Raw genomic sequence first — 25865 nt, 5'->3', positions numbered from 1 at the left:
AGGCTTGATTTGTGATCAGCTGGGAATCTGAGTAAATGGCCAGCTTCTTGATTGATAGCTCTTTCACTTCGTTGTTTGAGGCCGGGAAGCCAAGCGTGATAGCTTGCTTTAACAGGGTTCCATCCGGGGTGATGATGAAGACACTTGCTCCAACTCATTTTTAGTTCAACACTCCGTCCACGCGTAACTATCACATGTCTCTAGGTTGGTCAGATTCGGCGGAGGTTTTGTCTACTCTCGAACTTTTCTTCTTTTTGTTGACCAGCTTCTCTTTTTAGGCCAATGGGGTGAATTCTGCGACAAAGTTTGCTAAAGCCTGTGCTTTTATTGCAGTCTTCGGCTGGTAGAGGAGGTCGTATTGGCTTAGCTCTATAGCCCACTTCATGAGTCGTTGAGAAGCGTCAACGCTGTGAAGGATTGATCTCAAGGGAAAGTCGATCATAACGATGACTCGGTGAGCTTGGTAGTAGGGTCGCAGTTTTCTCGAGAAAACTATAAGGGCCAAAATGAGCTTCTCCAATTTTGGGTAGCCAGTCTTTGCATCGATGAGAGCTTTTGATGTGTAGAATATCAGATGTTGGGCCCTTAGTTCTTCTCGGATGAGAGCTGAGCTGATGACCGAGTTGGATACCACCAGGTACATGAACAAGTATTCACCAGGAATTAGCTTTGAAAGCAGAAAGGTAAAGTGAGGTAAGTCTTCATATTCTGGAAACTACTTCATACTCTTCATCCCACTTGTCTTTTTGTCCTTTCTTCAAACCTTTGTAGAATGGTCTGCAATTGTCTTTTTGTCCCTTCTTCAAAGTTTTGTAGAATGATCTGCACATGTCAATAGATCTTGAGAGGAATCGGTTGAGGGCCGCAGCTCTACCCGTCAAACTTTGTATTTCCTTCACTGTTGAAGGTGATTTCATCTCGAGAATGGCTTTGATTTGGCGTGGTTGTGCCTCAATACCTCGTTGTGTGACTAGGTATCCCAGGAATAGGCTGGACGTTACACCGAACATGCATTTACTTGAATTCAGCTTTATGTGATACTGGCAGAGCATGCTGAATGCCTTAGTGAGGTTCTTGATATGGTCTGCATGCTCTGGGGCTTTGAAAAGCATGTCGTCCACGTAAACTTCCATGGTTTTGATGATCTGCTCCTTGAAAATTTTATTCACGAGCCTTTGGCAGGTTTCTCCAGCTTTCTTCACCCAAAGGGCATATATCCATACCTTGAAAATTTTTGTGGAGGAGTCATATGGTTGAGAAAGCCACTTGGGAACCGAAGGAGCAGATGTAGGCTTAGTATCCATGCCTTTTCAGATAACAAGGTATGAAATTTTGGGGATGAAATTTTTCTAAGGAGAGGAGTGGGGGTACTTTAGTCAGTTTTCGATCCATAAGGATGGGATTTAGGTAGTACCGTTACGTAGAGCTCATCGATACAAGTTTGTAGACATGTAATGGGTTCAAATCAGAGTTTAACAAAGAAGTTGTGGTCAACGGAAGTGTACTGACACAATCGTAAATTTTTCGAAGTTGGATTTTATTAAAAACCGGTATGTTCTCTCTCTCCTCACGCGCATTTTCTCTCCTTTCTCTCTCCTCCCCCGATGGTTCCTCTTTTTTCCGTACACAGCCAAAATATCTGCCGGCCATATCTCTACCGTCTGGTTACCTTAGGCCACGATACAACCACCGTTTGAACCGGCTCGACATTCTCTTCATGTCCCTCACCTTCTCCGATGAACCCAACACCTTCAGCACCGGCGATAGCTCGAGAAAGCTTCGATTCCATCAAAAATTGCCGTCTTCGTTTTCAACGATTTTGGCCACCATTTTTATCGATCTAGGTATGCTTCTCCACCTACTCAATGTGCTCTAGTTGATGGTTTGGTTGGTTAGGATCGATTTTGAAGTTTTGGAACTCAATCCAAAACCTAGCAAATCTCAATTTTTAAATGCGTTTTCAGACCACTTCCCGGCCAAATTGGGGATAGGCCCAAGACCAAAAGTTGCTCACCTCGTTGTTCCGATCACGTAGGTATATGTATTGTTGGGAGATTTGAGAAATTTCTGTCACCAAATATTTCTCAAGCGACCCACGCATTGTCGATGCGTGTGGCGACTCGTGGTCCATGCTTTGATGTCCCATTGTGTTCTGAATTGATCCTCATGTCGTCCCGAGTGCGACTGTATACTCGGATTCGAATTTGATTATCGTATGACAGTTGAACGAATTTACGCTTATTCGACAATATCCGGGTTCGATATGTTCGGGCCGTTGGATCGGCTTCAATTCTAAATATGTTGTTCCCCGTGTTTATAGGATCGTGTAAGAACTAGTTGATCGAGAATTGGAGTCCCAGATACTCTTAAATCAATGATTCTAAGTAAGCGAAACGATCGCCGTCCGATCTTGCGATTGGCTTAAATCCGATCAATCGATCGAGAACAAATCTTTGGAACTTGATAAGTATACATTAATGGACCTATAGGAACCTTCGGATCAAAAATCAGAGGGCTTGAGCCCCACAGGCCCGGTTGACCGACATGAGAAGTTTGATTGCTCAGTTGACCGTGAATCTTCCGAAATCATTTTATTCTTCGAGAAATTAAGTTTCAAGTTAAGTTTGATTCGATTCGATTCAGATGTTAATATTATCCTTATGTTCTTTTCATAGGTACTCAGGCTACCCGTACTCAGTCTGAAGGACCCTCTAAGGGTTGAGTTTGCTTCGGACTAGTTGTGAGTGGATTTTGTTTTCAAAAGAATATGATTTTCATATTGGCAAGTGCATGCATAACTATGTTTTGGTTGAGTTGAAATGTGGGAGGTGTGTTATGATGTTAGTCTATGCGTATGAATGGATTAGCTGCACGTGTAATGAAGGTCCCAGCGTGTGTGCTGTGGAGCAATAGTCCCCCGGTTGGACTGCTCATCCCTAGCCACTTGTAAGATGCAGGATCCCGATATGTTGAGAATAAACAATCCCCGGGTTGGATTGTTTTCCCTGGTATATATCTTGATGTGTGTGTATGTGTGTGTGTGTGTGTGTGTGTGTGTGTGTGTCATGGGAATATAAATGTTTCAAGTATCGAATGGTATATGGATAAAAATGGATTTTATTGCATGGTTTACATCGTTTTTCTAAAACGGTGGGGTTAGTATGTTCAGATATATTTTGTGTTATAAATTTTATTTTTGTTCACTCACAATTTCCTGTTTTGCACCCCCCCAGGTTATAGCTCGACGAGATTCACCGGTCTATGTCGAGTATTCTGTACAACACACACTACTACTTGTAGGACATTCCTTTATTTCGTTTTCAAACTCCTAATACTTCTGTAAATTAAAGTTTTGTAGGAAGCTCTGATATTGCCCATGTAGGGTTAAGTTTTGAGGCTGGAGGCCTATGTTGTAAATTGTGTACTACAGCATTATGTGTGCTGCCGTTGGGATTATTTATTGCTTGTTTGCAGGAATTTGAAATTTGGAAATGTTCATTTTCCATGGGAGATTCTGCCGAAATTTCGGTTGAAATCTCGACCCAAATTTTGTTTAAACCGGGGGCGAAAAGGTTATGTTAGTAAGTGGGCCTGGCATTAGGTAAATGCTGGGCAGAAACAAGGGTTCGTCACGGATTCCAATGGGGGAATCTAGGGCCGGTCCTGTCATGCAGACCAAGTGACATCAGTCAATGACTAAGTGACACTTGTGACAATCCTAGCTCTACATACTCTAACAAAAATAACACACCCAGATAGATCACATCATAAATTCTAGGAGATAACAAATAATAATAATAATACCTATTAGTGGCTGCAACAAAAACAACTTGTGGTATAGATGTTGAGGGGGTGTGTTGGAGTCCATCAGTGCAGAGAGTTGAGGAGTTAGGCAAACATCTTGCACTCTTCTGCAATTGAAACATAACTTAAACATACTAACTAGGAATGACCAAAGATTTGAGAAAACTAAAGTGCAAATAGGCAACGTACGCCAGTAGTTTTTATTATTATTAATTTTTTTATATGATGTAAATGTATAAAGTTAAAGGATCATATTGTTAAAGTAGGGTTACATTAGGGTTCTCTCTAGCATTATTGATTTTTACCTAGAATCACGGAGATGACAGATTATGTCTATTTCATCTATAAAAATGACTAATGGCTTGCCTGATGACAATACATGCGATGAAGCCTCTAAGAAAGCCTCCTGTAAACCTACTTTCTCACTTTTTCCAGAACATCGACAGCAGAAAAACTACCATCAAACAAGACAGAGGTTAATAAAAGAAATCAAAACTATGAGAACATAATATGATCAATAAGTCAATAGCAACATTGTATCATTTCTTTTGTACTCAAAATTCAATACGGAGATTAAACCATAACAGGGTACCTGATGAAAATTAAATGTGCACCACATTCCCGAACCACTGCTCGTACCAAGCTTGTCTAGCATGAGAAAAGAAAATTTTATATAAACACGAAATTAACAACCAATGTTACAACAATGATCGAACAAGTAAAAATAAGAAAGCCTTAGAGGAAGCAATGATTCAATACCTTTCCCGTGCTTGGTGGACCATAGAGAAGTCAACCTCAAGGCCATTGAATGAAAACCCAGAAACTCAGTTAACTAGATATAAGAGTAAAGGTAGGAGAAGAAAGAGAAAGTGTGTTTTTTATGAGTCACTTTGAGACCGATCTCTTGGGCTTGTGGATAGAAAATAGGGCAGATGATGAGTTCTCTGAGAGCTCCGAGAGCTCAACAGTTGCCATCTATGGTTTCTTGTACTTCCCACTGCTTCTTGTCTTTGGTATTGTTGGTGTCATTGCTGCTACAAAATGTTGAAAATAATGAAATAGGTGAAGAACCAAGAAAGTATTTGTGTAATTCAAACTTCTCTTTACATTCAACTTGAATACTGAATACAACTTAAATAGAAAACTAAAAAGCAAGCTAAATAGTAGGAACAACTACTGCACGACTAAACCATGACATTCAGCCACTAACCATGACTCCATGACAACTTTGACTCTCCTATTAACTAGCAACTATACAACAAAGTCCCTAAAGAATAGGACTTCCACAACTTAACAAGATAAACATAAACATAATAAATAGAATAATAAGGCCGCGTTCGGTATCGTTTTCACTGCCCGTTTTCTGTTTTCATTTCCTGTTTTCTGGCAAAAACCTGTTCGGTGGAACGTTTTTGTTTTCCCTAAAAATATTTTCCAAAAACAAATCCAATTCATGAACAAAGTTGAAACCGATATTATGTTGTTTTCATTTTCAACGTTTTTGTTTTCAGTCCATATGATAATTCATTTTTTCCATCTCTCTTTCTCCAATAAACATCGATTCTTGTCTTTGAAATTCTCCATAGCTATTCTTCTTCTTCTAAAATCTCTGAGATCTTGATTTACTTATCAAGCACTAGACCCAAAAAAAAAAAAAATTCAACTGAGGAGCACTACTGTGGAAACTCATCTCCCCCGATCCAAACCCATCATCTAGCTTGCCGCACCAGCACCTCCAAAGCACGATCACCACCAAAGTAGAAGAACCATAACTGCCACAAACCCAGTTGAACCACTATCACCACCCAATCGAAGCACCACCAACCATTAACAAATGAAAACAGAGAAAGAATGGGTATGAAAAGAGAAGAAGAAGAGGAAGAATCAGCGAGAGGAAGAAGAAAAGAAAAAATAAGAGAGGAAGAAGAAGAAAAGAAAAAATTAAGGGAGGAAGAAGAAGAGAAAGAATCATATAGAGGAAGAAGAAGAGGAGAAAAGAGAGAAAAAGGAAGAAAGAAAGAAAAAAAAAAAGTCTGGGAAGGAATAAAAGAAGAAAAAAGGAAAAGAGAAAAAAGAAGGGCACGGGCCTGGGAAGAAAGGAAAGGAAGAAAGAAATGAGATAAGATAGTTTGTCTTTTAAAAAAAACATTAGAATTTTTTATTTGTTAAATTATACATTTTTTTATTATTTATAAATTTTTGTCTTTGAAAAATAGCATATATTTTTTTTAATCAAAAAAACTAAAATTAGCAAAAATACAATTGGAAGTAAGTCACATATTATTATTTTCAAATTGTATTACTAGACACGTTTTCATTGTTTTTGTTTTCTGAAGATGTTTTTTAATTAATCTACCATACGCATTTTCATTTCCTGAAAATACAAATTTGTTTTCTTGTTTTCATTCTCTGAAAATATTCTCAAAAAACACTCTCCGAAAACGTTACCAGACGGGCCCTAAATATTCTTAACACTCTCTCTAAAACTGAATGTTCTGCAAACAATCAGTTTACAGGTAAAACTTCAATTCTTCAAGCATCAGGAGCAATGAGCAACATCCTTCAAAGAACTAACTCCCAACATATTTCTTAATTTCAAGAACATATGCAGCTTGAGAGGTTTGGAAAAAATATCAGCAATTTGGTCCTCACTTTTACAATAAATCATATCAATGACATCATCCTTGCAGAGATCAAGAAGAAAATGATATCTCTGATCAATATGTTTGATTCTTCCATGCAAAATTGGATTTTTTGAAAGCTTAATAGCAAAAACATCATCACAATAGATTGATGTTGGACCTTGCTGCATATAGTGAAATGCTTTAATTAACCTTCTCAGCCAAATGACTTGGCATGCACATGATGTTGCTACAACAAATTCAGCTTCAGTTGTTGATAAATTCACAATCGGCTGCTTCTTAGATGACCAGGCAACTACCCTCAATCCCATCATAAACACATATGCTAAAGTTCTCCTTCGATCATCTTGATCTCCCACGTACTCACTGTCTGTAAAACCAAACAAACCAGACTTTGATTCCTTCTTATAGAAAACACCAAAATCAACCATAGTTTTTAAATAGCGAAAAAAAAAATTTGCTGCTACAAGATGAAGCTCTGTAGGATTCTCCATAAAACAACTAATAAGACTCACAGATGCATAATATCCAGCATGGTTGAAGTCAAATACGTAAGGCTTCCCACAATTTTCTTATAAAGAGTGAGATCAACCTTTCCAAATTCTTCACAAGCTTCAAATCATACGATGTTGGAGTTCCAATTGGATTGCAATCCTTCATATGAAACATGTCCAAAACTTCTTGAACATACTTCTTTTGTGAGATAAAAATTCCAGCAATGGATGGATTCACTTCAATGCCTAAAAAATAATGTAATGCCCAAAAAACTCAGTCATCATTAGAATTTTTAAACTCATCAAACATAGCCTTATCACTCCCTGTGTAGATCAAATAAACATGCAATAAGAATCTTTCCATTTTTTCCAACTTTAACATAGAGAGTATGTTCATATGGACACCTGTGAAAGCCTTGGTTAGCAAAGTAAGCATCTATGCGGCTGTACCAAGCTATAGATGCTTGTTTTAGCCCATAGAGTGCTTTGTTCCATCTATATACCTTTTTCTCCTTTCCCTGTTGCACATATCCAGGAGGTTACTCAACATACACCTCTTCTTCCAACTCCCCATGCAAAAATGCTGACATTACATCCAATTGAAAAATTGGCCACGAGTTTTGAGTAGCCATGGAAAGAATAAGCCGGATTGTATCCATTCTTGCAGCTGGTGCAAACATCTCCTTAGTCAACACCAAACTCCTACTTGTAGCCCTTTGCCACCAAACGAGCCTTATGCTTGTCTATCTCACCCTTCTCATTTAGCTTTGTTTTAAAAACTCATTTCACTCCAATCTTTTTATGCCCATTTGATGTGTCAATTTTCTCAATGGCCCTCATTTCTGTGTCCATGGCTTTTTTCCACTTTGGTTCCTTCACAGCTTCTTGAAAACATATTGGATCACAAATTGAAAACAAGGCAAAATGTGTAATTGTGTCATCATCATCATCAGATTGATAAACACCACTGGCCTCATAGTCTATCATCAATGCTGGCCTCTTCCTCAAGCGTTGGGATAGTAGGCCAGATGCCGCGCCTTGCTAATTTTGCGATTGAATTAATTGACAGCTGTTGTTGGGCTAATTTTTGTAGTTGCATGTTTAATTGGTCATGTTGTACGTGAAGGAAACATGCATCTAATGCTTAGGAAATGAACTTTAGCCACAACCTATACAACAAAAACATTCTAAATGGCGGATTCATTTTGTTTACACTAGTTGAGCTAAACCTTTTTTATTTTAAACCAAGTATCTTAGCCAAGTCTCTTTGAACACAAATAGAAAAAGGAAAAAGGAAATAGATCTTTACCTTTGTTAACCTTTTCTTGATTTCTTAAGAATGAACATCTTTGTTGGAAAAGCCTTTTGTTTCTCTTGATTTTGACTCCTTCACCTTAAGGCTCCAAGATTAGAGTCATCTACCTCACCACACCAAATGCTCCTAGAGATGAAGAGAAGGCACTCAAGAAGTATGGATGCTAGTCTACTTCTTGATTGAACCAATTTTTAGTTTATGGAAGATGAGATACAAAGATGATCACTCATCAACTAAAGTAGGAAGCCAAAAAAAAACCCTAGCTAGGTTTTCTCCAACACTTAGCTTATATAGGACAACACAAAAAGCCAAGGGTAGAGCTCCTCCTTAGTTGCCGAATTTTGGGTGGGTATTAGGGCTCTATTTGGTCCATGGGTCATGTCATCTTATGCCACTTATCCCTTGGGCCCAATAGTCTTTTGGGCTACTTTGTCTTTTTCCTTTTTAAATCATATTTAAAAGCCCAATCCAATATTTCTATATGTCAATATTAATTCCATAATTAATCTTTTAATTATAATTTAACTATTAAATTATAATTATAATCTTACTTAATTGACCCGGTCGAACTATTTGACTTTGGTCAATTGCTCCGATCAACATGTTGACTTTGACATTTGATTATCAACCATTGACTTGTGTCTCCTGATTTCATTTCTCCTCATTGTACCTCTAATCACATTCTTTGGGTGTGCAGATCCGTAGGTTCCCTTTAGGAAGGTAGTGGGTTAACTCAACTCCTTAGAGATGATATACGAATTAAATTCCACAATTTAATTCTTCCTATTAATAAAGGTTAATTGAAAACCCTTTAGGACATCCACAAACCATGGTTGTCGCCTAACAACAAGTCACGGTTATCTGAGCTAAGTGAGACGTTGTGAAAGTACCTATTCAAATTGGAATGACCGTGCAATTGAATCCTTCTCTTATGTCAATACTCCTGATTCACATTATTAGATCATGGAATCCGATTGTCAATATCCTAATGTGAATCATTCCTTTTATATGATTATCCTAGTAAGATTTGAAGACTTCTTCTTTCAAGTCTTATTCACTACTCTACGCAGAGATTTGACCAATCATATCTTGGAGTATTCTCTCTCCTTTACTAAGAGTAGAGATTCCTTGTTGTACATTCATTTGCTTCCATGACTCTATTGAGAATCCTGATGAGCACCTTTAAGCTATGCCTAATTCAGCATGACCGTATAGTACCCTCAAAGATTAACAACATAGCCACAAAACATCTATGATGCCTCAGGTCTAAGGATTAGTTTGCACAATTGCAATTTATGAGTTCCAACTTGACATGTGAGTAAAGACTTCCATGCTGTAACTCATGTGTGCGTTCAGTGTACTTGTTCTTTTACAAGCACCTACACACATATCGATGTGTCTCCACACTCAATGACTTGAGACCTTGTCATTCCCTACATATAGAGACGATACTGTGTGTACTGGTCTTTGCAGAATATTGACGCCCAATCAATATTCCTATGGCTATGAACATATTCAGGATTTAGGGATGATGAGAAGTCTCGATGTATGTAATCTCATTACATAGCTCTCATATCCATTTGTGTATTCTTGGACTATGGTTGTTCTACATATTGAAAGATAAAATAGGATGATTTAATGTATAAAACCACCTTTCTTGCCCATTGATAACATAATATGTCTTTTATCAAAGATGTCCTTAACTCTAACTATTACATAATTAGTTGACTTTAAGGGCATATTTCTAACAGTACATATGATCGGTCAATCTCATTTTCTTCATCTTCATCAAAAATTACAGGAATGAGCTACTATTGTAAGGAACTTTCATTCCAGTTCACGTGTTCTCCTCATCAAAAATTACATCTCGGATGATGACAATCTTCTTGGAATGGTCACTTACGCCAAGAAAAACACACTTTTCGCCTTGTCATCCAATTTCTTCCTCTTCTCATCAGGTACATGTGCATATGCAATGCAACCAAAAAATTTGAAGTGATCTACTGACGGTCTTCGTCCATTCCAAGCTTCTTCTGGTGTCATGTTTTGAACAAAAAAAGTGGGACTTCTATACATGAATACTCCAACTCACTACTTCAAGCCAAAAACTTTTTGGAACTCTCCCTTTCGCCATCATGGTTCTCACCATATTGAGAGTGGTTTTTTTTTTCTCTCTGACACCTCATTTTGTTGGGGTGTATAGGATGTTGTCAATTGCCTTCAAATGCCTTGCTCATCACAAAAAGCCTCAAACTTTTTTGAACAAAACTCTCCTTCACGATATGTACGGAGTGTCTTAATGGCTCTCCCAACTTCATTTTCAACATGAGCCTTGGAAATTTTAAATGCTTTAAAAGCCTTGGATTTCTCCTACAAAAAATATACACAGCATTTCCGACTAAAATCATCAATAAAATAAATAAAATATTTCTTTTTTCCAATGAGATATTGGGTTAATGGGACCATATAAATCAGAGTGTATCAACTCCAGCAGCTTCTAAGCTCTCCATGCCTTGCCTTTGGGAAATTGATCATGGTGTTGTTTGCCAACAACACACTCTTCACATACTTTGGAGGGAGGAGTGACCATAGGTAGACCAATCACCATCTACTTCTGATAAAGTGTCTTGAGCCCATTGAAATTTAAATGGTCATAGTGAAAGTGCCAAAGCCATGTCAAATTAGTCACCTTAGCCACCAAACCAGCTTGGATATTCTTGATTTGTAATGGAAACAACCTATGCAATCGTACCTCTTGCGGGATCATAAATCTGACAAACACCATCCTTGATAGTAATCCCATACCCTTTCTTTTGTAATTGGCCAACACTCAACAGATTAGTTTTCAAAACATGAACATAAAAAATAAAAATAAAAATAAAACATTAGAGATAGTCTCTATGTTACCACCCTTAGTGCTTATTTGAATATCACCATTTCCCGTGACATTCACTGTGGAATTATCACCAAGAATTATAGTTGTACGAAATACCTCATTTATCTGGGAAAAATATGACTTACTACCACACATGTGGTTGCTCTAGCCGGTGTCCAGATATCAAAGGTTTGATGTTGGCTTCTCCTCTTTGACATGATATGTCATCAAAAGTGTTGCTTCTTCCTTTTTCTCAGCAAAATTGGATTACTCCCCATTCTCTTTGTCTCTTGTCAGCCTTGTATAACATTTTGAACAATAGTGACCAAATTTGTAGCACCGGATACACTCAACATTGGCCTTGTCATTCTGTTGGCAGTTGTCATTTTGTTGTCGGCGTCCTCTACATCTACTATGAGAGTTTGAGGATTGTTGTGTTATGTTTTCCTATTTAGATCCGTGCACTAGATACTAAGTGATATCAGGTTTTGATAAGAGTTTAAATTAAGTTATACCTTGAGGCCCAAAACTTTGTAGAATAAGGAAAGGTTTTTGAAGCCTATTAAGGAGTCCTATTTATTTCCTCTCTTTTTTCTTTTTTTTTGCGTGAACCTTTTTGGTGGGCTTGGAAGATTAGTCAAGTCGGCCCTCGGTGATGAGTAGAGATGACTTGACCTAGCCCTATATAAACTTAAGGCCCTGCTCTCATCAGACACATTCTTTAACCCTATTCTCATCAAAAGGAGAGAGTTGAAACATATTCTGAGAGAAAGCAGAAGTCTTGAGCCGTTCCTATTCTTGCAGGGATATTGCTGCTGCGGTTGAATGAGTTCAGGGATCGTATAATCAAGAAAGATGGCTCCACGTATGTTTTTCATGTATTTCAGATTGTGTGAAAGATCTTGAACACGTATATTATATAGATCTAACATGTTGATCATCAGACTTCTCAGCATATGCTCCACTTTGTCTGTTTCCATCTCGATATCCTCGTCATCTGCCTCTACCAGAACCTCTTCCTCTTGAACCTTGCAGTTTTAGTATGACTGGTCATCCCAGTAGCTTGGGTTGACGCCTTCAACCCATACTCTTCTGTCCTGATTCTGTTCCTGGACCATCTCAAAGAGCTCTGGAGCTCATCAATTGAAATAGTATCAATGTCATGTTCGATTGAGCAAACAATATAATCAAATTTTGGTGCCAGAGAATGTAGGATCTTCTCAACAATGACTACATCTTCTATCACTTCACCATGGATTCGCATCTTATTTGCAATCCCTATGGTTCTTGCAAAATAATATGTCACAAACTCTCCATTTTTCATTTGAAGGGTCTCAAAATCCCTCCTCAAAGCTTGAAGCTGTGCACACTAGTTGAGCCTTGGAACTTCCTCTTCATTGAGTCCCAAATTTTCTTTGAAGTATCTTTTTGGAGAATGGTCTCCAAAATTGCTCAATCAATGGCTTGAAACAAGGAATATTTCACCTTCAGGTCCTTCAACTTTAGATCATCTATCTTCTTTTGCTATGCTTGTGTCAGCTCACCTTCTAGTTCGATAATGCATGTTTTCACAAGATGCCAATATTCCTTGGGTCTTAAAAAAATTCTCCATGAGCATGCTCCAATGATCGTAATGACCATCAAATCGAGAGATTACTTTATTGGCTACACAAAATTCTCAAGTGCTCTGTCAGACATTCTTGACACTTGTTGGTGCAAGAAACGCTACTGCTACTCTTTGGAGATTTATGTCAGGCCCAGTGGGGGCTCTGATACCATATGTTGAAAATAAGGAAACATGTGAAGAACCAAGAACGTATTTGTGGAATTCATACTTCTCTTCACATTCAACTTGAATATTGAATACAACTTAAATAGCAAACTAACAAAGCAACTAAGCTAAATAGTATGAACACCTATTGCATGACTAAACCATGACATTCAGCCACTAACCATGACTCCATGACAACTTTGACTCTCCTATGAACTAGCAACTAAATAACCAATTCCCTAAAGAATAGGACTTCCACAACTTAACAAGATAAACATAAACATAATAAATAGAATAATAAATATTCTTAACTCAAAAACTATTCCTTCCCATCTCACAGAGAGAGAATAGGGGAAGCCTGAGAAAGAAAGAAGCTCTTATGTATGTGTCTGTGACTGTCGTCGCTCAACGGCAAGGCAATAGGTTGGGGTTGAGGGTTGGGGTTAGGGTTTACGTTCGCATATAAATTTCACAAAGGTTCAGTTTGTTTCTTGCCCAAAAAAAAAAAAGGAAAAAAAACATATAACCAATCAAACTTCACAAGCGACTGGGTTTATGGGTACAAGCGTGCTGGCCACTTTAACTCAATGTGTATCCTCACCACTTTAACTAAATGTCCATAACTATAAGTTATAATTAGGGCTCTTTAGTTTTAACCCATAAAAAACTTAACTAATTTGGAAGAAAAATAATTAATTTTGCTTAATTAATATAAAACCAAAGCCACCTAATTTTACCAAAAGGACATCCAACAACCCTAAAATTACTACATGTGCCATTGTGCTTAACTGTCAAATACAGTTTATTTAATTATAAACCAAAACATAAAACTATCAAAACGACATAACATTCCCACAAAACACAACACAAAACGACACTACTCAAATTTAATCACTTCAAAAACTGGTTTCGCGCGACCTTTCATATCCCACTGCAAACCTACAGACTATTCTCCAAAAACGAAGCCGCTGAGCAGCAACGGGGACGACCAGAAACGAAGACGACGAGCAACGGTGACGACGACCAACGACCACCGACGACGAGCAACGACCACCGACGACGAGTAACGACCACCGACGACGACCGAAGCTAAACCGTAAGAAAATGAATCAGTACTCTCTTCGATTTTAGGTTTTACACCGATGACGGTTTCAATACTGTTTTTGCCTTTTGGTTTCTGGTTGTTTGTAGCAGATTTTGACCAGAAACTAATTTTGCCTTTTGGTTTCTGGTTGTTTGTAGCAGATTTTGACCAGAAACTGCATTGCAGTTTCTGGTTCCATAATTCAATTTCAGAGTGCTTTTTGCTAGGGTTTATGGGAATGTTATAACTGCTCATGAAGTTAAATGTGTTTTGATATTCGTTTTTGCTACTGTTTTTGCCTTTTGGTTTCTGGTTGTTTGTAGCAGATTTTGACCAGAAACTGCATTGCAGTTTCTGGTTCCATAATTCAATTTCAGAGTGCTTTTTGCTAGGGTTTATAGGAATGTTATAACTGCTCATGAAGTTAAATGTGTTTTGATATTCGTTTTTGCTACTGTTTTTGCCTTTTGGTTTCTGGTTGTTTGTAGCAGATTTAATGCAGTTTCTGGTTCCATAATTCAATTTCAGAGTGCTTTTTGCTAGGATTTATGGGAATGTTATAACTGCTCATGAAGTTAAATGTGTTTTGATATTCGTTTTTGCTACTGTTTTTGCCTTTTGGTTTCTTTTCACATCAAATTTTGAGCAGCAGTTTCTGGTTGTTTGTTGCAGATTTTGACCACAAACTGCCGTGCATATCACAAAATGGAACAAGAAATGTCACCACAAAAGAATGAAGCTGAAAACCAACCAAAGCGCAGAATCAAAATGATGGCTCAAAAGATCAAAATAAAGCCAAAGCCAAACTATGATCGGAAAGCAAAGCACCCGGACTATGTCCAATTTCGGTGCAATGCCTATGCTTTCAACAGCATCATTAGAGACATAAAGGACAAGCTCAATGAAAGGCAGAAGAAGCTTCTCAAGAAAACTCCTTTCTGGAACTTGATCGAGCTGTTTTACCGCCAGAGAATTGACATGAATAACATGAATAAGTCGGACCTTGACTTAGTACAGCTGCTCAAGAAATTTGATCCGGATACAAAGTCCTTCAAATTTGGAACCAAATCATTCCAAATCACAGGCAATGTAGTGACTCGGATTCTAGGACTGCCAAATGAAGGCAAATCTGTCAAACTTGTCAATGATAGGTACACTGCTACCTTCAGAACAAGGCACTTTGGAGAAAAGGGAAAACCATCAAAAAACCAGGTAGAAGCAGAATTACAAAAGACAATTGCCTTGGCAAACCAACCGAAGAAAGAAAAGGCAAAGACAGAGCAAAAGAAAAAAACGAACAAAGGAAAAGAAAAGAAAGAAGCTGAAGAAGAAGAAGAAGAAGAAGTTGATTACGACAAGGAGGTGGTCAGCCTAATATTGATTCTGCTGTGCATGACATTCCTTTTTGCCAACTCTTCATCTACTTTGCATTGGAAATTATTTGAGCACTGTGTGAATCTAGACACACTTTCAAGCTATTCGTGGGCAAGAGCTGTTTCAGCCTACATGAATGAATCCTTGACCGCAAAAGCAAAAGCAAAAGCAAAGAAGGGAGGAGAAGCCTCTATAGGAGCTGTTTCGGGTTGCACTATCCTAATATTGGTAAGTAAACAGTGGCTTATGCAATGCATTTTGAGTTTTAGGCAATGCAGTTTCCATTTAGTGCAATGCAGTTTCCATTTACTGCAATGCAGAAATGGAAACTGCAACGCAGTTTCTGTTTTATCCTATGCAGTTTCCAACCTAATTTCTGATATATCTTGTTTTTGAACTGTGCAGTTTCTACTGTGTGAGAGGACAAACATCATACAACCAATCCTTGGCAAGGAGAAAGAAACTCCTGCCATTCTTAAATGGAGTCTTGTGGAACTCCACACAAGATTCAACCAAATAAAGGACTTGAATGACATCGAGGTATGCAATTTATCGCATGTTCTGTTTTAATGTATCTTGAATGTGAATCCATGCTAAATCATTCTCATTGTACAGGGTATTTTCAAAACTCCTAAAAAGCGAAAAACTACCAGGGAAGAGGAAGACACTGTTGAGAAGGTAATTGGAATCTGTATACAGTGCATTGCAGTTTGTGTTTTCTACATTGCAGTTTGCATGTTATCCAATGCAGTTTCTGAATCATTCAATCTCATTGTACAGGGTATTTTGAAAACATATAAAAAGAGAAAAACTACCGAAGAAGAGGGAGACCCTCTTGACAAGGTATAAGAATCTCTAAACTGTGAATTATGCATTTCGGTTTTCGTTTCCTCCAATGCAATGCAGTTTCTAATTAGTTTCTGTTCAATATGCAGGAAAAAGAAAAAGAAGATGATGAGGGACAACAAGGAGAAGCAGAGGAAGCAGAAAACCAAGGAAAACCTGATGATGCTGATCAAACTCCAGAATTAAAAGAGGCTGGAAAGAAGAAAATGTTTGAGAATGAAGCTGGAAAAGAACCTCTTGCAATTCAAGACCTCTTGGTGAAGTCCATGACAGACTAAATCAACTACCACCAACAACAAGATCCTAGCTTCGTTTGCCCGGAAAGATTACAACTGTGGAAGGATGAAAAAAAATGAAGACAGTGAGAAGAAAATGAAGGAATTGTGGGATATATTTATCCAAGCGGAAAAGAGATCAAAGGAGCTGGAAGTGGAGTTGGCAACATACATAGAGAAATTAGATAATGAAAAATGTGTGACTGCCACCATGACAGTGGAATCTACAGTTCAGCTTAATGAAATACAAAATCTGAAAAGGAGGATTGCAGAATTGGAAGGCAAGGAAACTCGTATTGACATGGAGAAGATTGCCAAGAAAAAGGAGATTCAAGGAAAGTACAAGGCAGAAATTCAAAGCTTGTTGTCAGACCCAACAATCTTTGAAATGGAGATGGATCTGCCTACAAAACAACCAACACAACCAGTTGAAGAGAAAGAAGAAGAAAAGAAAGAAGAAGAAAAGCAACAAGAAGAGAGAGCAGAAGAAAATAAAGAACAAGAGAAGCAACAAGAAGAGAGAGAAGAAGAGAAGAAGCAAGATGCTCCAACACCTGATGTTCCTTCAAGAGTACAAAGGGTGAAGAACAGAGAAAGAAAGAGGCTTCAAGCATCTTGCTATGTGTACGAAAAAAATAAGAAAACAAAAAAGGAGGCAAAAAAGGATGATGAAGAACTACCACAATTCAAGCTTATCTCTTCCGAGGAGGTATGCATTTACGGCAGTTCAAGCTGCTGCTTTTTTCTATTTTCTGCATTGCATAAACAGAAACTGCAATGCAGTTTCCATTTCCTGCAATGCAGTGTGTTATCTGCTTTACAGAAACAGAAACTGCAATGCAGTGTGTTATCTGCTTTACAGAAATGGAAACTGCATTGCAGTTTCGGTTTTATCGAATGAAGTTTCTAATTAGTTTCCTTTCAATCTGCAGTTAACACAAGAGGCATCTCAGCCCGATGCCACAAATCCAATTCCTGATCCCCCAAAAGGAACGAGCCTTCATGATTCAATACCTGTAGATCTGCAACAATCAAGTGATGAAGATGAAGGACAAAAAAAGCCAACAAAGAAAAAACTAGGATGGGGTCAGAGGAAGGTGTGGCAGAAAATTCCAAAGGCGGACAGGGAAATAATTGAAAAACACTACTTAAGTACTCAACTTCGATAATATCTCTATTCCAAAATAACAATTCTTTCATCTTTTAATTACAATTAAACTAAAACTAATCTTGTGAATTTCATGTATTCGAATCTGGAGTGATAACTTTTGGGCATGACTCAATGATGAGAAAGTGACAAACCATGATCTCAAAGATATTGTATGGGACCTGGAACTGTCACAAAACGTAAGTATTTACCAATTCTATAACACACACTGCACTGTATTTTTTATTTGTGCTACCTATATTACCCATTTATAATTCCATTTTTCTCCAATCAATGTGAAACAGGTTATTGATGCCTATATCCAAATAGAGGAGGATAAAATAGAGCCCATGCAGACAGAGAGTCCAAAGTACATGTCCACATGGACTTGGGTAAGTATTATTTTGAAAATTCAAAATTGTTTAAACAGACAATGCACTGCAGTTTTCGAAAAATATATACTAACAAATTGCCATTCTATGATATCAGGCTTACATGCAAAGCTTCCAAGAGCCATCTTGGCACAGGTTCCTGTATGAACACTTACTTGAAAAACTCGGGAAATGCAGTGTTCTTTTCTTCCCGATTATTTCAAAAGAAGAGTTCCACTTCACACTTCTCACATTTCACAAAAATGAACGAAAGTGGAGACACTACAATCCACTTAGATCGTTGGGACGTAGAAAAGAAGAAAGGTGCATTGACATTGCTCGAAACTTTGTAAGTGGAATGAAACTATCTTAATTTCTCAGCACAAACACAAACAGAAACTGCATTGCAGTTTCTGTATTATACATACTGCCTAATTTCATACCAAAACTATAATATGCAATGCACTGATTACCATTTCTTTTTCTCTCTTTTTTCTTCTTCTTTAAACAGGTTAATATTGTTGAAGGGTGGCTAGAATATATAAGACCTCAAGCACGAGTGTTCATAGAAACTAAAAAAAAACCAACACTTGTGAAGCAAAAGGAAGGGCCCCCGACACTTGTACAAAAAGATTTGACTCCAACAGAAGAACTCACTCTCAATTGGATTATGCAAAATCCATTGCAGTTTCCATTTGAGGATGACATGGAATGTGCTCAACAAAGTGCATCTTCGTAAGAATTGTGTCTACTCAACTATTCATTACAGTTTGAAATCATTCAAAAGCAAAAAAAACTAATCTCGTATTTTATTTGCAGATTGGATTGCGGCATGTTCGTCATGTTCTATATGGATAAAATAGCACAAGGACAGCCCATTCCAAAAAGCGTGGACAAGAAATTCATGAATGAATATCGAGCACAATATGTCACAAAACTCCTACACCACAAAAACTGTGTAATTAATCGTCTCTAGTGATTTGCCTTTCGTTAACTCAAGACAATATGTATCTTAATTCTTGTGGATGTTTGTAAATATTTCTAGTTATGGTATATGAGAACATATTTCCTATACATATAAACTGTAATATAATCTTGGAACAGGATGCAACAAAACGAAAAGGAAACAAACAAACTGCACTGAATTTTCTGGTCAAAAATACTGCAACAAATTAAAACTGCAGTGCAGTTTATATAAATAAATAAAAATAAAAAATCAGCTCAAAAAATATGAAAAGAACCCAAAAGCCAAAGCCATAATCAAAGTACTAAAACTTTGTTCAAAACACATTTAAGTAGGTTAGCATTGAAATGTAGTTTCTGCTCATAATCTGCAACAAATAAACAGAAACTGCACTGCAGTTTTTGCAACAAAATCTGAAATAAACAGAAACTGCAATGCATTGAATGGCAGTCGAAAACGAATATCCACTCATTAAACAATTGTATAATTTTCATTAACTTCAAAAAAGAATCACAATATCCAATTAGAAGCTGTGTAGCCAATTACAAGAAACTAAAACTGCAATACAGTTTTTGCACAAAGTGCAACACAGAAACTGACTATACATTCGCTAAACCATATCTAAAATAAAAAAATGTCAAATGAGAAGGAGTGTTCATATAATAGCCTTGCAAGTCTTCCTATTGTGCCCAGCAACACTGCACCGACTGCATTTCAATGGCCTTTTAAATTTACCAAAAACTTTGATCCTCTTTGTTGGTGGTCTTCCGGCTGGCCTCTTTGTAATTGGCGGAAGCACAACTCCAGCTGCAGAACCATTGCTGCCCAATCCTTTCCCAATATCTGGAATAGGAAAAATAGGACTCTCATAGGCTTTTCGAAAGAAGTGGTTTTGTAGTAACACTCCACGTAATCATAAACTGAATCTCTCTTTGCTAGGATTGCAGCCACCGCATGTGTGCAAGGAAAACCGTCAATTTGCCAAAGACGGCAAGAACAAGTCCTTTGCTCGAGATCAACCATCATAGAATAATCAGCAAATACTTCAAAAACAGTGCAATTAGAACGACGAACTGCCCAAGTCCTACCGGCCTCCGCATTTTCACAGAGTCTAGTTTCCATCTCCGGACACAAAACTGTTGTCCACTTCTCCGCTTCAATTCGTCGTTAAGAATTCAATACCATCAATTTCTGTCGAATCCCTTCTATCAAAGGTAGCAACGGCAAATCTCGAAACACACCAACCCAATTATTAAAGGACTCCGCTAAACTGTTTGCCATCTCCCCATAACGCATTCCTTTGAAAAATGCGTTGGCATAGTGATCTCTAGACAAATCAGATATAAATGCCTTCACTTTCGAACTCCCAACAATCACCAACTCCTCCATTGCTACCTTAAACTCTTCCTCCGTAACAGCATATGCGCATCTACTAAATAAATTGATAACACGGTCTTGGAGCAGTTTCCCATAACCTGACTTCGGGTACTTTGATATCAAATTCTGTTTGAGGTGATAATAACAGTAAGAATGAGGCCATCCGGGAAACACAAACCCCATTGCATTTAACAAACCTTGATTGCGGTCCGAGAAAAAGGTCACCACTCTCCCCATCGGTAGCAATATAGAAGCCAAATGTTGAAGAAACCAAGTCCAATTCTCCTCTGTCTCAGAATCAACAACTCCAAAAGCTAGAGGATAAAACCCTGCAAAACAAAACCAAAAGCACAAGTATAAGCAAAAAAGGGAAACTGCAGTGCAGTTTATGAAAACAAATCTGCTCAAATTTGAAAGGAAACCAAAAGCCAAATCCATGATCCAAGTACTAAAACTAAGTTTAAAATACATTTAAGTTCATGAGCAGTTACAACATTCCCACAGACATGCAAAAAATATTAATAAAATCGAATTATGAAACAAGAAATTGCAATGCAGTTTCTGCTAAAAATTGCAACAAATGAAAATCTGCAATACATTACAGTAACCATACCTTGATTTCCATTCTTTTCCGAAGCACAGAGAAGCTGCCCCTTGTACTTGCTCTTCAAAAACGTAGCATCAATGAACAACAAGGGTATGCAATATTGAAATCCAGCAATGCAACCGCCAAAAGACACAAAAAACCGTCGAAAGCGATTAATTCCAGCTTCACAATCAAGAATGCAGAGAGAACCAGTGTTAGTTTCCTTTACGGCGTCCGCATACCACACTAACTCGTTGAAGGACTTCGACTCATCACCGTGAACGTCCAATTTAGCTAACTCTTTGCCAAACCATGCGTGGTAGTATGAAATGTCTATACCATAATAATCTTTGAACTCGTGTATAATCTCAACTGGCTTCAGCTCTGGTTTTGCACGAATTCTGTCCACAATGAGGGAGGACAACACACGAGACCTCATCATCTTACTCTTTGATTCCCGTATCCGACCCGCACATGTATGAACATTATTTAACGTCCGAATTACAAAACTGCCAGTAGCTTCACAACGAGAAGCATAAACACGCCAGCTGCAACCCTCCAATTTCTTATTCGAACAAACAGCAACCACCCGCTTCTTGTCATTGCCGGCATATAAAAAATTAAATCCTACTTCAAGAGCGTACTTGCACAATTTCAACCGGAACTCCTCTGCACCACCGTCAAACTTCTGCCCCACATGATGTATGTATGTCTCCCACTCATTCGACAACAAAGGCTTAGCACTTGCTCTCTTCGACCTGCCCAAAAACTCGTTTCTGTCTTCGACAGTACTAGAACACGACGACTCGCCCTTTTCACATGCTATCAACTCCTTATTTACACAAAAATCACCACTATATTCACTGCTCCCGCATAAATCCTTCACTAAAATATCAACAGTCTTCTCATTTGATATCAACAAAAATGTCCTCATCAAGTCCAAATCGCTATCCGTTTCTAGAAAATAACTCGGATAACTGGGCACCGAATACCGTAATGTGAAACAACCCAACTGCAAACCCCTAAACCTCTGACACAAAGTCTTCAAAATATCAACCATGGATGACTCTGATGAAACTGAAAACATGATGGTTTCCGACTTATATGTGCACTTGGCAATGACACACACCTCCATTAGCCTTGAAAATGCAAACAAAACAACAAACAAAAACAGAAAACAATTAAAATCACTAAATAATGTACATGAGCAGTTGTAACATTCCAATAGAAATCCAAATATTAGTATGAAATCGAATTATGAAACAAGAAACTGCACTGCAGTTTATAGTCAAAAACTGAAATAACAGAAACAACATTGCACTTTATGTGATAACATACCCTTAAATTTGAATAGAAACCAAAAGAAAACCATGTTCAAAGTACTAAAACTTAGATAAAAACACATTTAACTCCATGAGCAGTTGTAACATTGCCTTTATGAAACCAGAAGCAGTTTCTGCCAACACTCCAACAAACAGATGCAGTTTATAACAGAGGAGGCAAAACAAATCGAATAGAAACCAAAAGGAAACCACGTTAAAAGTACTAAAACTAATATCAAAACACATTTAACTCCATGAGCAGTTGTAACATTGCCTTTATGAAACCAGAAACTACAATGCAGTTTCTGCCAACACTCCAACAAACAGATGCAGTTTATAACAGAGGAGGCAAAAAAAATCGAGCCACAAAACTGAGCCACAAGATCGCGCCATAAAATCGAGCCACAAAACTGAGCTCGAAAAACCCAAAACTGATAGATTCGGCATGATAATCGAACGAAAGATTATCCAATTAGAAGGAAACAAACAAACTGCACTGAATTTTGGAACAGGATGCGGCATGATAATCGAACAAAAAAACTGACAGATTCGGCATGATAATCGAACGAAAAAGGAAGAAATAAAAGGAAAACCAACCAGAAAATTGAGTTCCAACGGCGAGAACGAAAACGAAAACGAACAAAATCTGCCTGCCAAACGAACGAAATCTGCCTGCCAAACAAACGAGGACGAAAACGAAACAGAGAAGAACAAGGCGCTGCTGCCAAACAAACGAGGACGAAAACGAAACAGAGAAGAACAGGCTCGCGCCTTGTTTAAACATTCAGGGGCAAAAGCGTCATTTACTTTGTAGGTTTACAAATGGGCCAGGCTTTTTAAGAAGAAGGGTAGAATTGTCTTATCAGTTGTTATTTTTTACCTGGCCCAACGAATCTGGGCCTCTCTTTGGGCTAATCCAAAATAGTAGTTTTTTCCTAGGTATTAAAACTAAAACCAAAATATCCAATATCTTACAAACTAAATAATAAAGTTAATTATGTCTAAAACCTAATTTTTCTTTATAATTATAGACATGTGTCAAATCTTGAGAAGGGTGATGAAGATATACATATGGTTAAAGTGGTGAGCAAAAATACTCTCTTTTTTTGGTGGATTTTCTCAATATGAAAATTGGCAATTCTTGAGAGAGAGAGAGAGAGAGAGAGAGAGAGAGAGTTCTCGTCACAAAAGAAAGAAATTGCCAGGGTAACGTGAAGTTGAAATTTTTAGCAGGTTGGGATGGGCCTACGGGTTGTGGCCCACAAGTAATTATATCATGGTGTGGTATTAAAACAACTGTCTTGTTGTATAAGTAATCATTATTAATATTATATATTAAAGTAGCATGTGCGTGTGTTAGGTCAGTTTGCCACGAAAATGAACTTGTTCTTTTGATACGTTTGGATGAGAGAAATAAATTTAAAATTTAGACAAAATTAGAATTTCTAAATTGACATACACCAATTACTGAGTCTGGATAAACAAACTTAAAAATTTAGAAATTTCATACAAAAAAAATATAAAATTTAAAAGTCATAAATTCTAACTTTAAATTCTATCTAAATAATCATATTTTTTTCTTTATTTAAAAAAAATAAAATCAATTGGTGATGGCAGGTCCCTTCATTAACTTCATACATACCAACCAAGTCAGTGACAACACCAGACCAGCCCGATAGAGTCGGTGAGACTGTGACCCTTGCGTTCTTTATTTGAGCATAATTTTGGCTGTGCAGTCGTCTACTCACTTTCCCCCATAGACTTTGAGTAGTTTTTGAAGCAAAAATGTGTTTGTCTTCTTCACGTGCAAAATAATTGGAACGGGTAAAATTTAAAATTTATTCAATGGTTTCTTTGGGAAAAATATCGGATTGCCACCGTCTTGTCAATTCAGTAAAATTAACAACAAAGTGAAATAACAGAAACTCAAAATCTTTATCCGTCTCTTTTACACATACCCAAGCATTAACTTCCACTAAAACTCAACTTCATACATTGAGGTAACTGATATGATTTTTAAACAAAATATCTTTCCTATTTCTTAATACTATTTCTAGAATTAATATAGGACTACTATTAGAGCATCTCCACCCATAAAGGCTAAGGCAAGGGCAAGGGTAAGTAAGGGCTGCCACTATTCATATGAATAGTGGCAGCCTTGCCTTTTTTGGTTCCACCCCAAAAGGCTAGGGTAAGGGCAAGAAAAAAAAAAAGAATATGCAACAAAATATAAACTTGTTATGTATTTATAAGGAAAGTGAATAAAATTGTTATGTATTTATAAGGAAAACATCCATAATTTTTTGGTTTTTTTAAAAAAAAATTTGATTTTTTTTTTCCATTTTTTTCAATTTTTTTGACTCGCTGATGTCAGCGTGACATTACCACTGACATCAGCAAACTCGAGCTGAAGCCCAGGCAAAATCTGTCCTTGGGCTTGCCTAGGCTGGTGGGACCCAGGGCTTGCCCAGGCTGCAGGTGCTGCGCTGGAGGTCCAAAAGTGAAGAAATGGGCCTCTTGCCCTAGCTAATATACCTGCGGTGGAGATGCTCTTATGGTGTTACTAAAGCATTAAGGTCATGCGAAAATATAAAGTACACTGAAAATAAAAATAAAAATATAGTCTTAAAAATTCTAACTCAATAATAGTATATATGATCTTCGGTGAGTGTCAAACAAGTTACAACAAGTGTAATAAACGAGTTCAATTAGAGTTCATAAGTCATTTCTAATATTCATATTGCTAGGGACATCATCAATTAATTGCCAATATGTATTTATTACCAGAAATTAATTTCTTTTAAAAAAATTAAAGCATAAATGTTAACTTTAATGAACCGAATAAAATCCCAAAACTGATCACCACCATTCCCCCCAACCACCTATATAGCGCCCCAGACAATCTAAAAGGTTGAAATTCCATCATCAAAATTTTTATATAAAGAGAAGATTTAGAAGAGTTTATTGTTTCTCAAAATTAAATGGGAAGCGAATGGCTGGACAAAAAATTTGTTTAACTCTTTCGCTGATTAAATGAATCTATGAAGGTTGACTTCGGGTAGTCTGAGTTGTTGGTAAAGGTGCAGCGGCGGCGGGGACTGGTTGTTTTGGAATATGGTGGTGATTGAGTTTGCGACAATTTTTATTTTTTTTTGTGAGATAGGGCCAAAAAGACTAGATTTTGGATTAATCAACTAAGTTACACGGTTTTCTTTTTAGAATAATACATGCTGGCAATTTTATGAAGTTAAAGTGATGATAGGTTATGCGCCATATTATTTGAAATTCAAATTTGGTACATAAATTTGATGTCCTTAGCATTACCCATTTGATATTAACACGATAAGAAAATGACCTAGGAGCAGCAATTGTCATCCCCGTATAAATTCGATATAAATATTAAGGGTAAACGAACAATGTTTCTTTTTTTTTTGGTCAAGACAAACAATTAACTTGTTCTAGATGAATTTTATTCTCTTTCTTTTCCTAGTAACGTTCTTTTAATATGTTGACAGGGTTCACGGGATGTTGGGTTCCAATTTATTCCTTCATCGCACATGACATGTCTATAATCATAGCCACCTACATTTACATATATATATATCATTTGGAACTGTA

At 37.4% G+C, this 25865-nt stretch overlaps 4 protein-coding genes across 4 annotated transcripts; 3 read left to right on the top strand and 1 right to left on the bottom strand.

The window, feature by feature from the left end:
* On the top strand, positions 14691 to 16483 carry LOC109946430. The gene is made up of 5 exons (XM_020554135.1): positions 14691 to 15587; positions 15765 to 15899; positions 15975 to 16037; positions 16140 to 16202; positions 16295 to 16483. Exons 1-5 carry the CDS (start codon positions 14691 to 14693, stop codon positions 16481 to 16483), a joined length of 1347 nt encoding a protein of 448 aa, XP_020409724.1.
* LOC109946429 (glutamic acid-rich protein-like) lies at positions 16578 to 17649 on the top strand. The gene is made up of 2 exons (XM_020554130.1): positions 16578 to 17189; positions 17413 to 17649. Exons 1-2 carry the CDS (start codon positions 16578 to 16580, stop codon positions 17647 to 17649), a joined length of 849 nt encoding a protein of 282 aa, XP_020409719.1.
* On the top strand, positions 17932 to 19072 carry LOC109946417. Its single transcript, XM_020554019.1, has 4 exons — positions 17932 to 18019; positions 18117 to 18347; positions 18510 to 18733; positions 18818 to 19072. The coding sequence occupies exons 1-4, from the start codon at positions 17978 to 17980 to the stop codon at positions 18972 to 18974; spliced, it is 654 nt and encodes a 217-aa protein (XP_020409608.1). The 5' UTR covers positions 17932 to 17977; the 3' UTR covers positions 18975 to 19072.
* LOC109946428 lies at positions 19998 to 22060 on the bottom strand. Its single transcript, XM_020554124.1, has 2 exons — positions 20953 to 22060; positions 19998 to 20668 (listed from the first exon to the last, which is right to left on the bottom strand). Exons 1-2 carry the CDS (start codon positions 22058 to 22060, stop codon positions 20130 to 20132), a joined length of 1647 nt encoding a protein of 548 aa, XP_020409713.1. The 3' UTR covers positions 19998 to 20129.

This window comes from Prunus persica, chromosome G1, assembly GCF_000346465.2.
Source record: "Prunus persica cultivar Lovell chromosome G1, Prunus_persica_NCBIv2, whole genome shotgun sequence".
Classification (NCBI taxonomy): Eukaryota; Viridiplantae; Streptophyta; class Magnoliopsida; order Rosales; family Rosaceae; genus Prunus; species Prunus persica.
This window is presented reverse-complemented; position numbering and strand designations above follow the sequence as displayed.

Bases quoted from the DNA above. Each gene is read 5' to 3' on its own strand.
- LOC109946430 (XM_020554135.1), top strand. From the start codon at position 14,691: ATGGAACAAGAAATGTCACCACAAAAGAATGAAGCTGAAAACCAACCA. The intron at 15,588-15,764 runs GTAAGTAAACAG...TGAACTGTGCAG, and splicing joins GTTGCACTATCCTAATATTG to TTTCTACTGTGTGAGAGGAC. The intron at 16,038-16,139 runs GTAATTGGAATC...CTCATTGTACAG, and splicing joins AGGAAGACACTGTTGAGAAG to GGTATTTTGAAAACATATAA.
- LOC109946429 (XM_020554130.1), top strand. From the start codon at position 16,578: ATGAAGGAATTGTGGGATATATTTATCCAAGCGGAAAAGAGATCAAAG. The intron at 17,190-17,412 runs GTATGCATTTAC...TTCAATCTGCAG, and splicing joins AGCTTATCTCTTCCGAGGAG to TTAACACAAGAGGCATCTCA.
- LOC109946417 (XM_020554019.1), top strand. From the start codon at position 17,978: ATGCAGACAGAGAGTCCAAAGTACATGTCCACATGGACTTGG. The intron at 18,020-18,116 runs GTAAGTATTATT...CTATGATATCAG, and splicing joins ACATGTCCACATGGACTTGG to GCTTACATGCAAAGCTTCCA. The intron at 18,348-18,509 runs GTAAGTGGAATG...TTCTTTAAACAG, and splicing joins TTGACATTGCTCGAAACTTT to GTTAATATTGTTGAAGGGTG.
- LOC109946428 (XM_020554124.1), bottom strand. From the start codon at position 22,060: ATGGAGGTGTGTGTCATTGCCAAGTGCACATATAAGTCGGAAACCATC. The intron at 20,669-20,952 runs GTATGGTTACTG...TTTGTTTTGCAG, and splicing joins GGAAAAGAATGGAAATCAAG to GGTTTTATCCTCTAGCTTTT.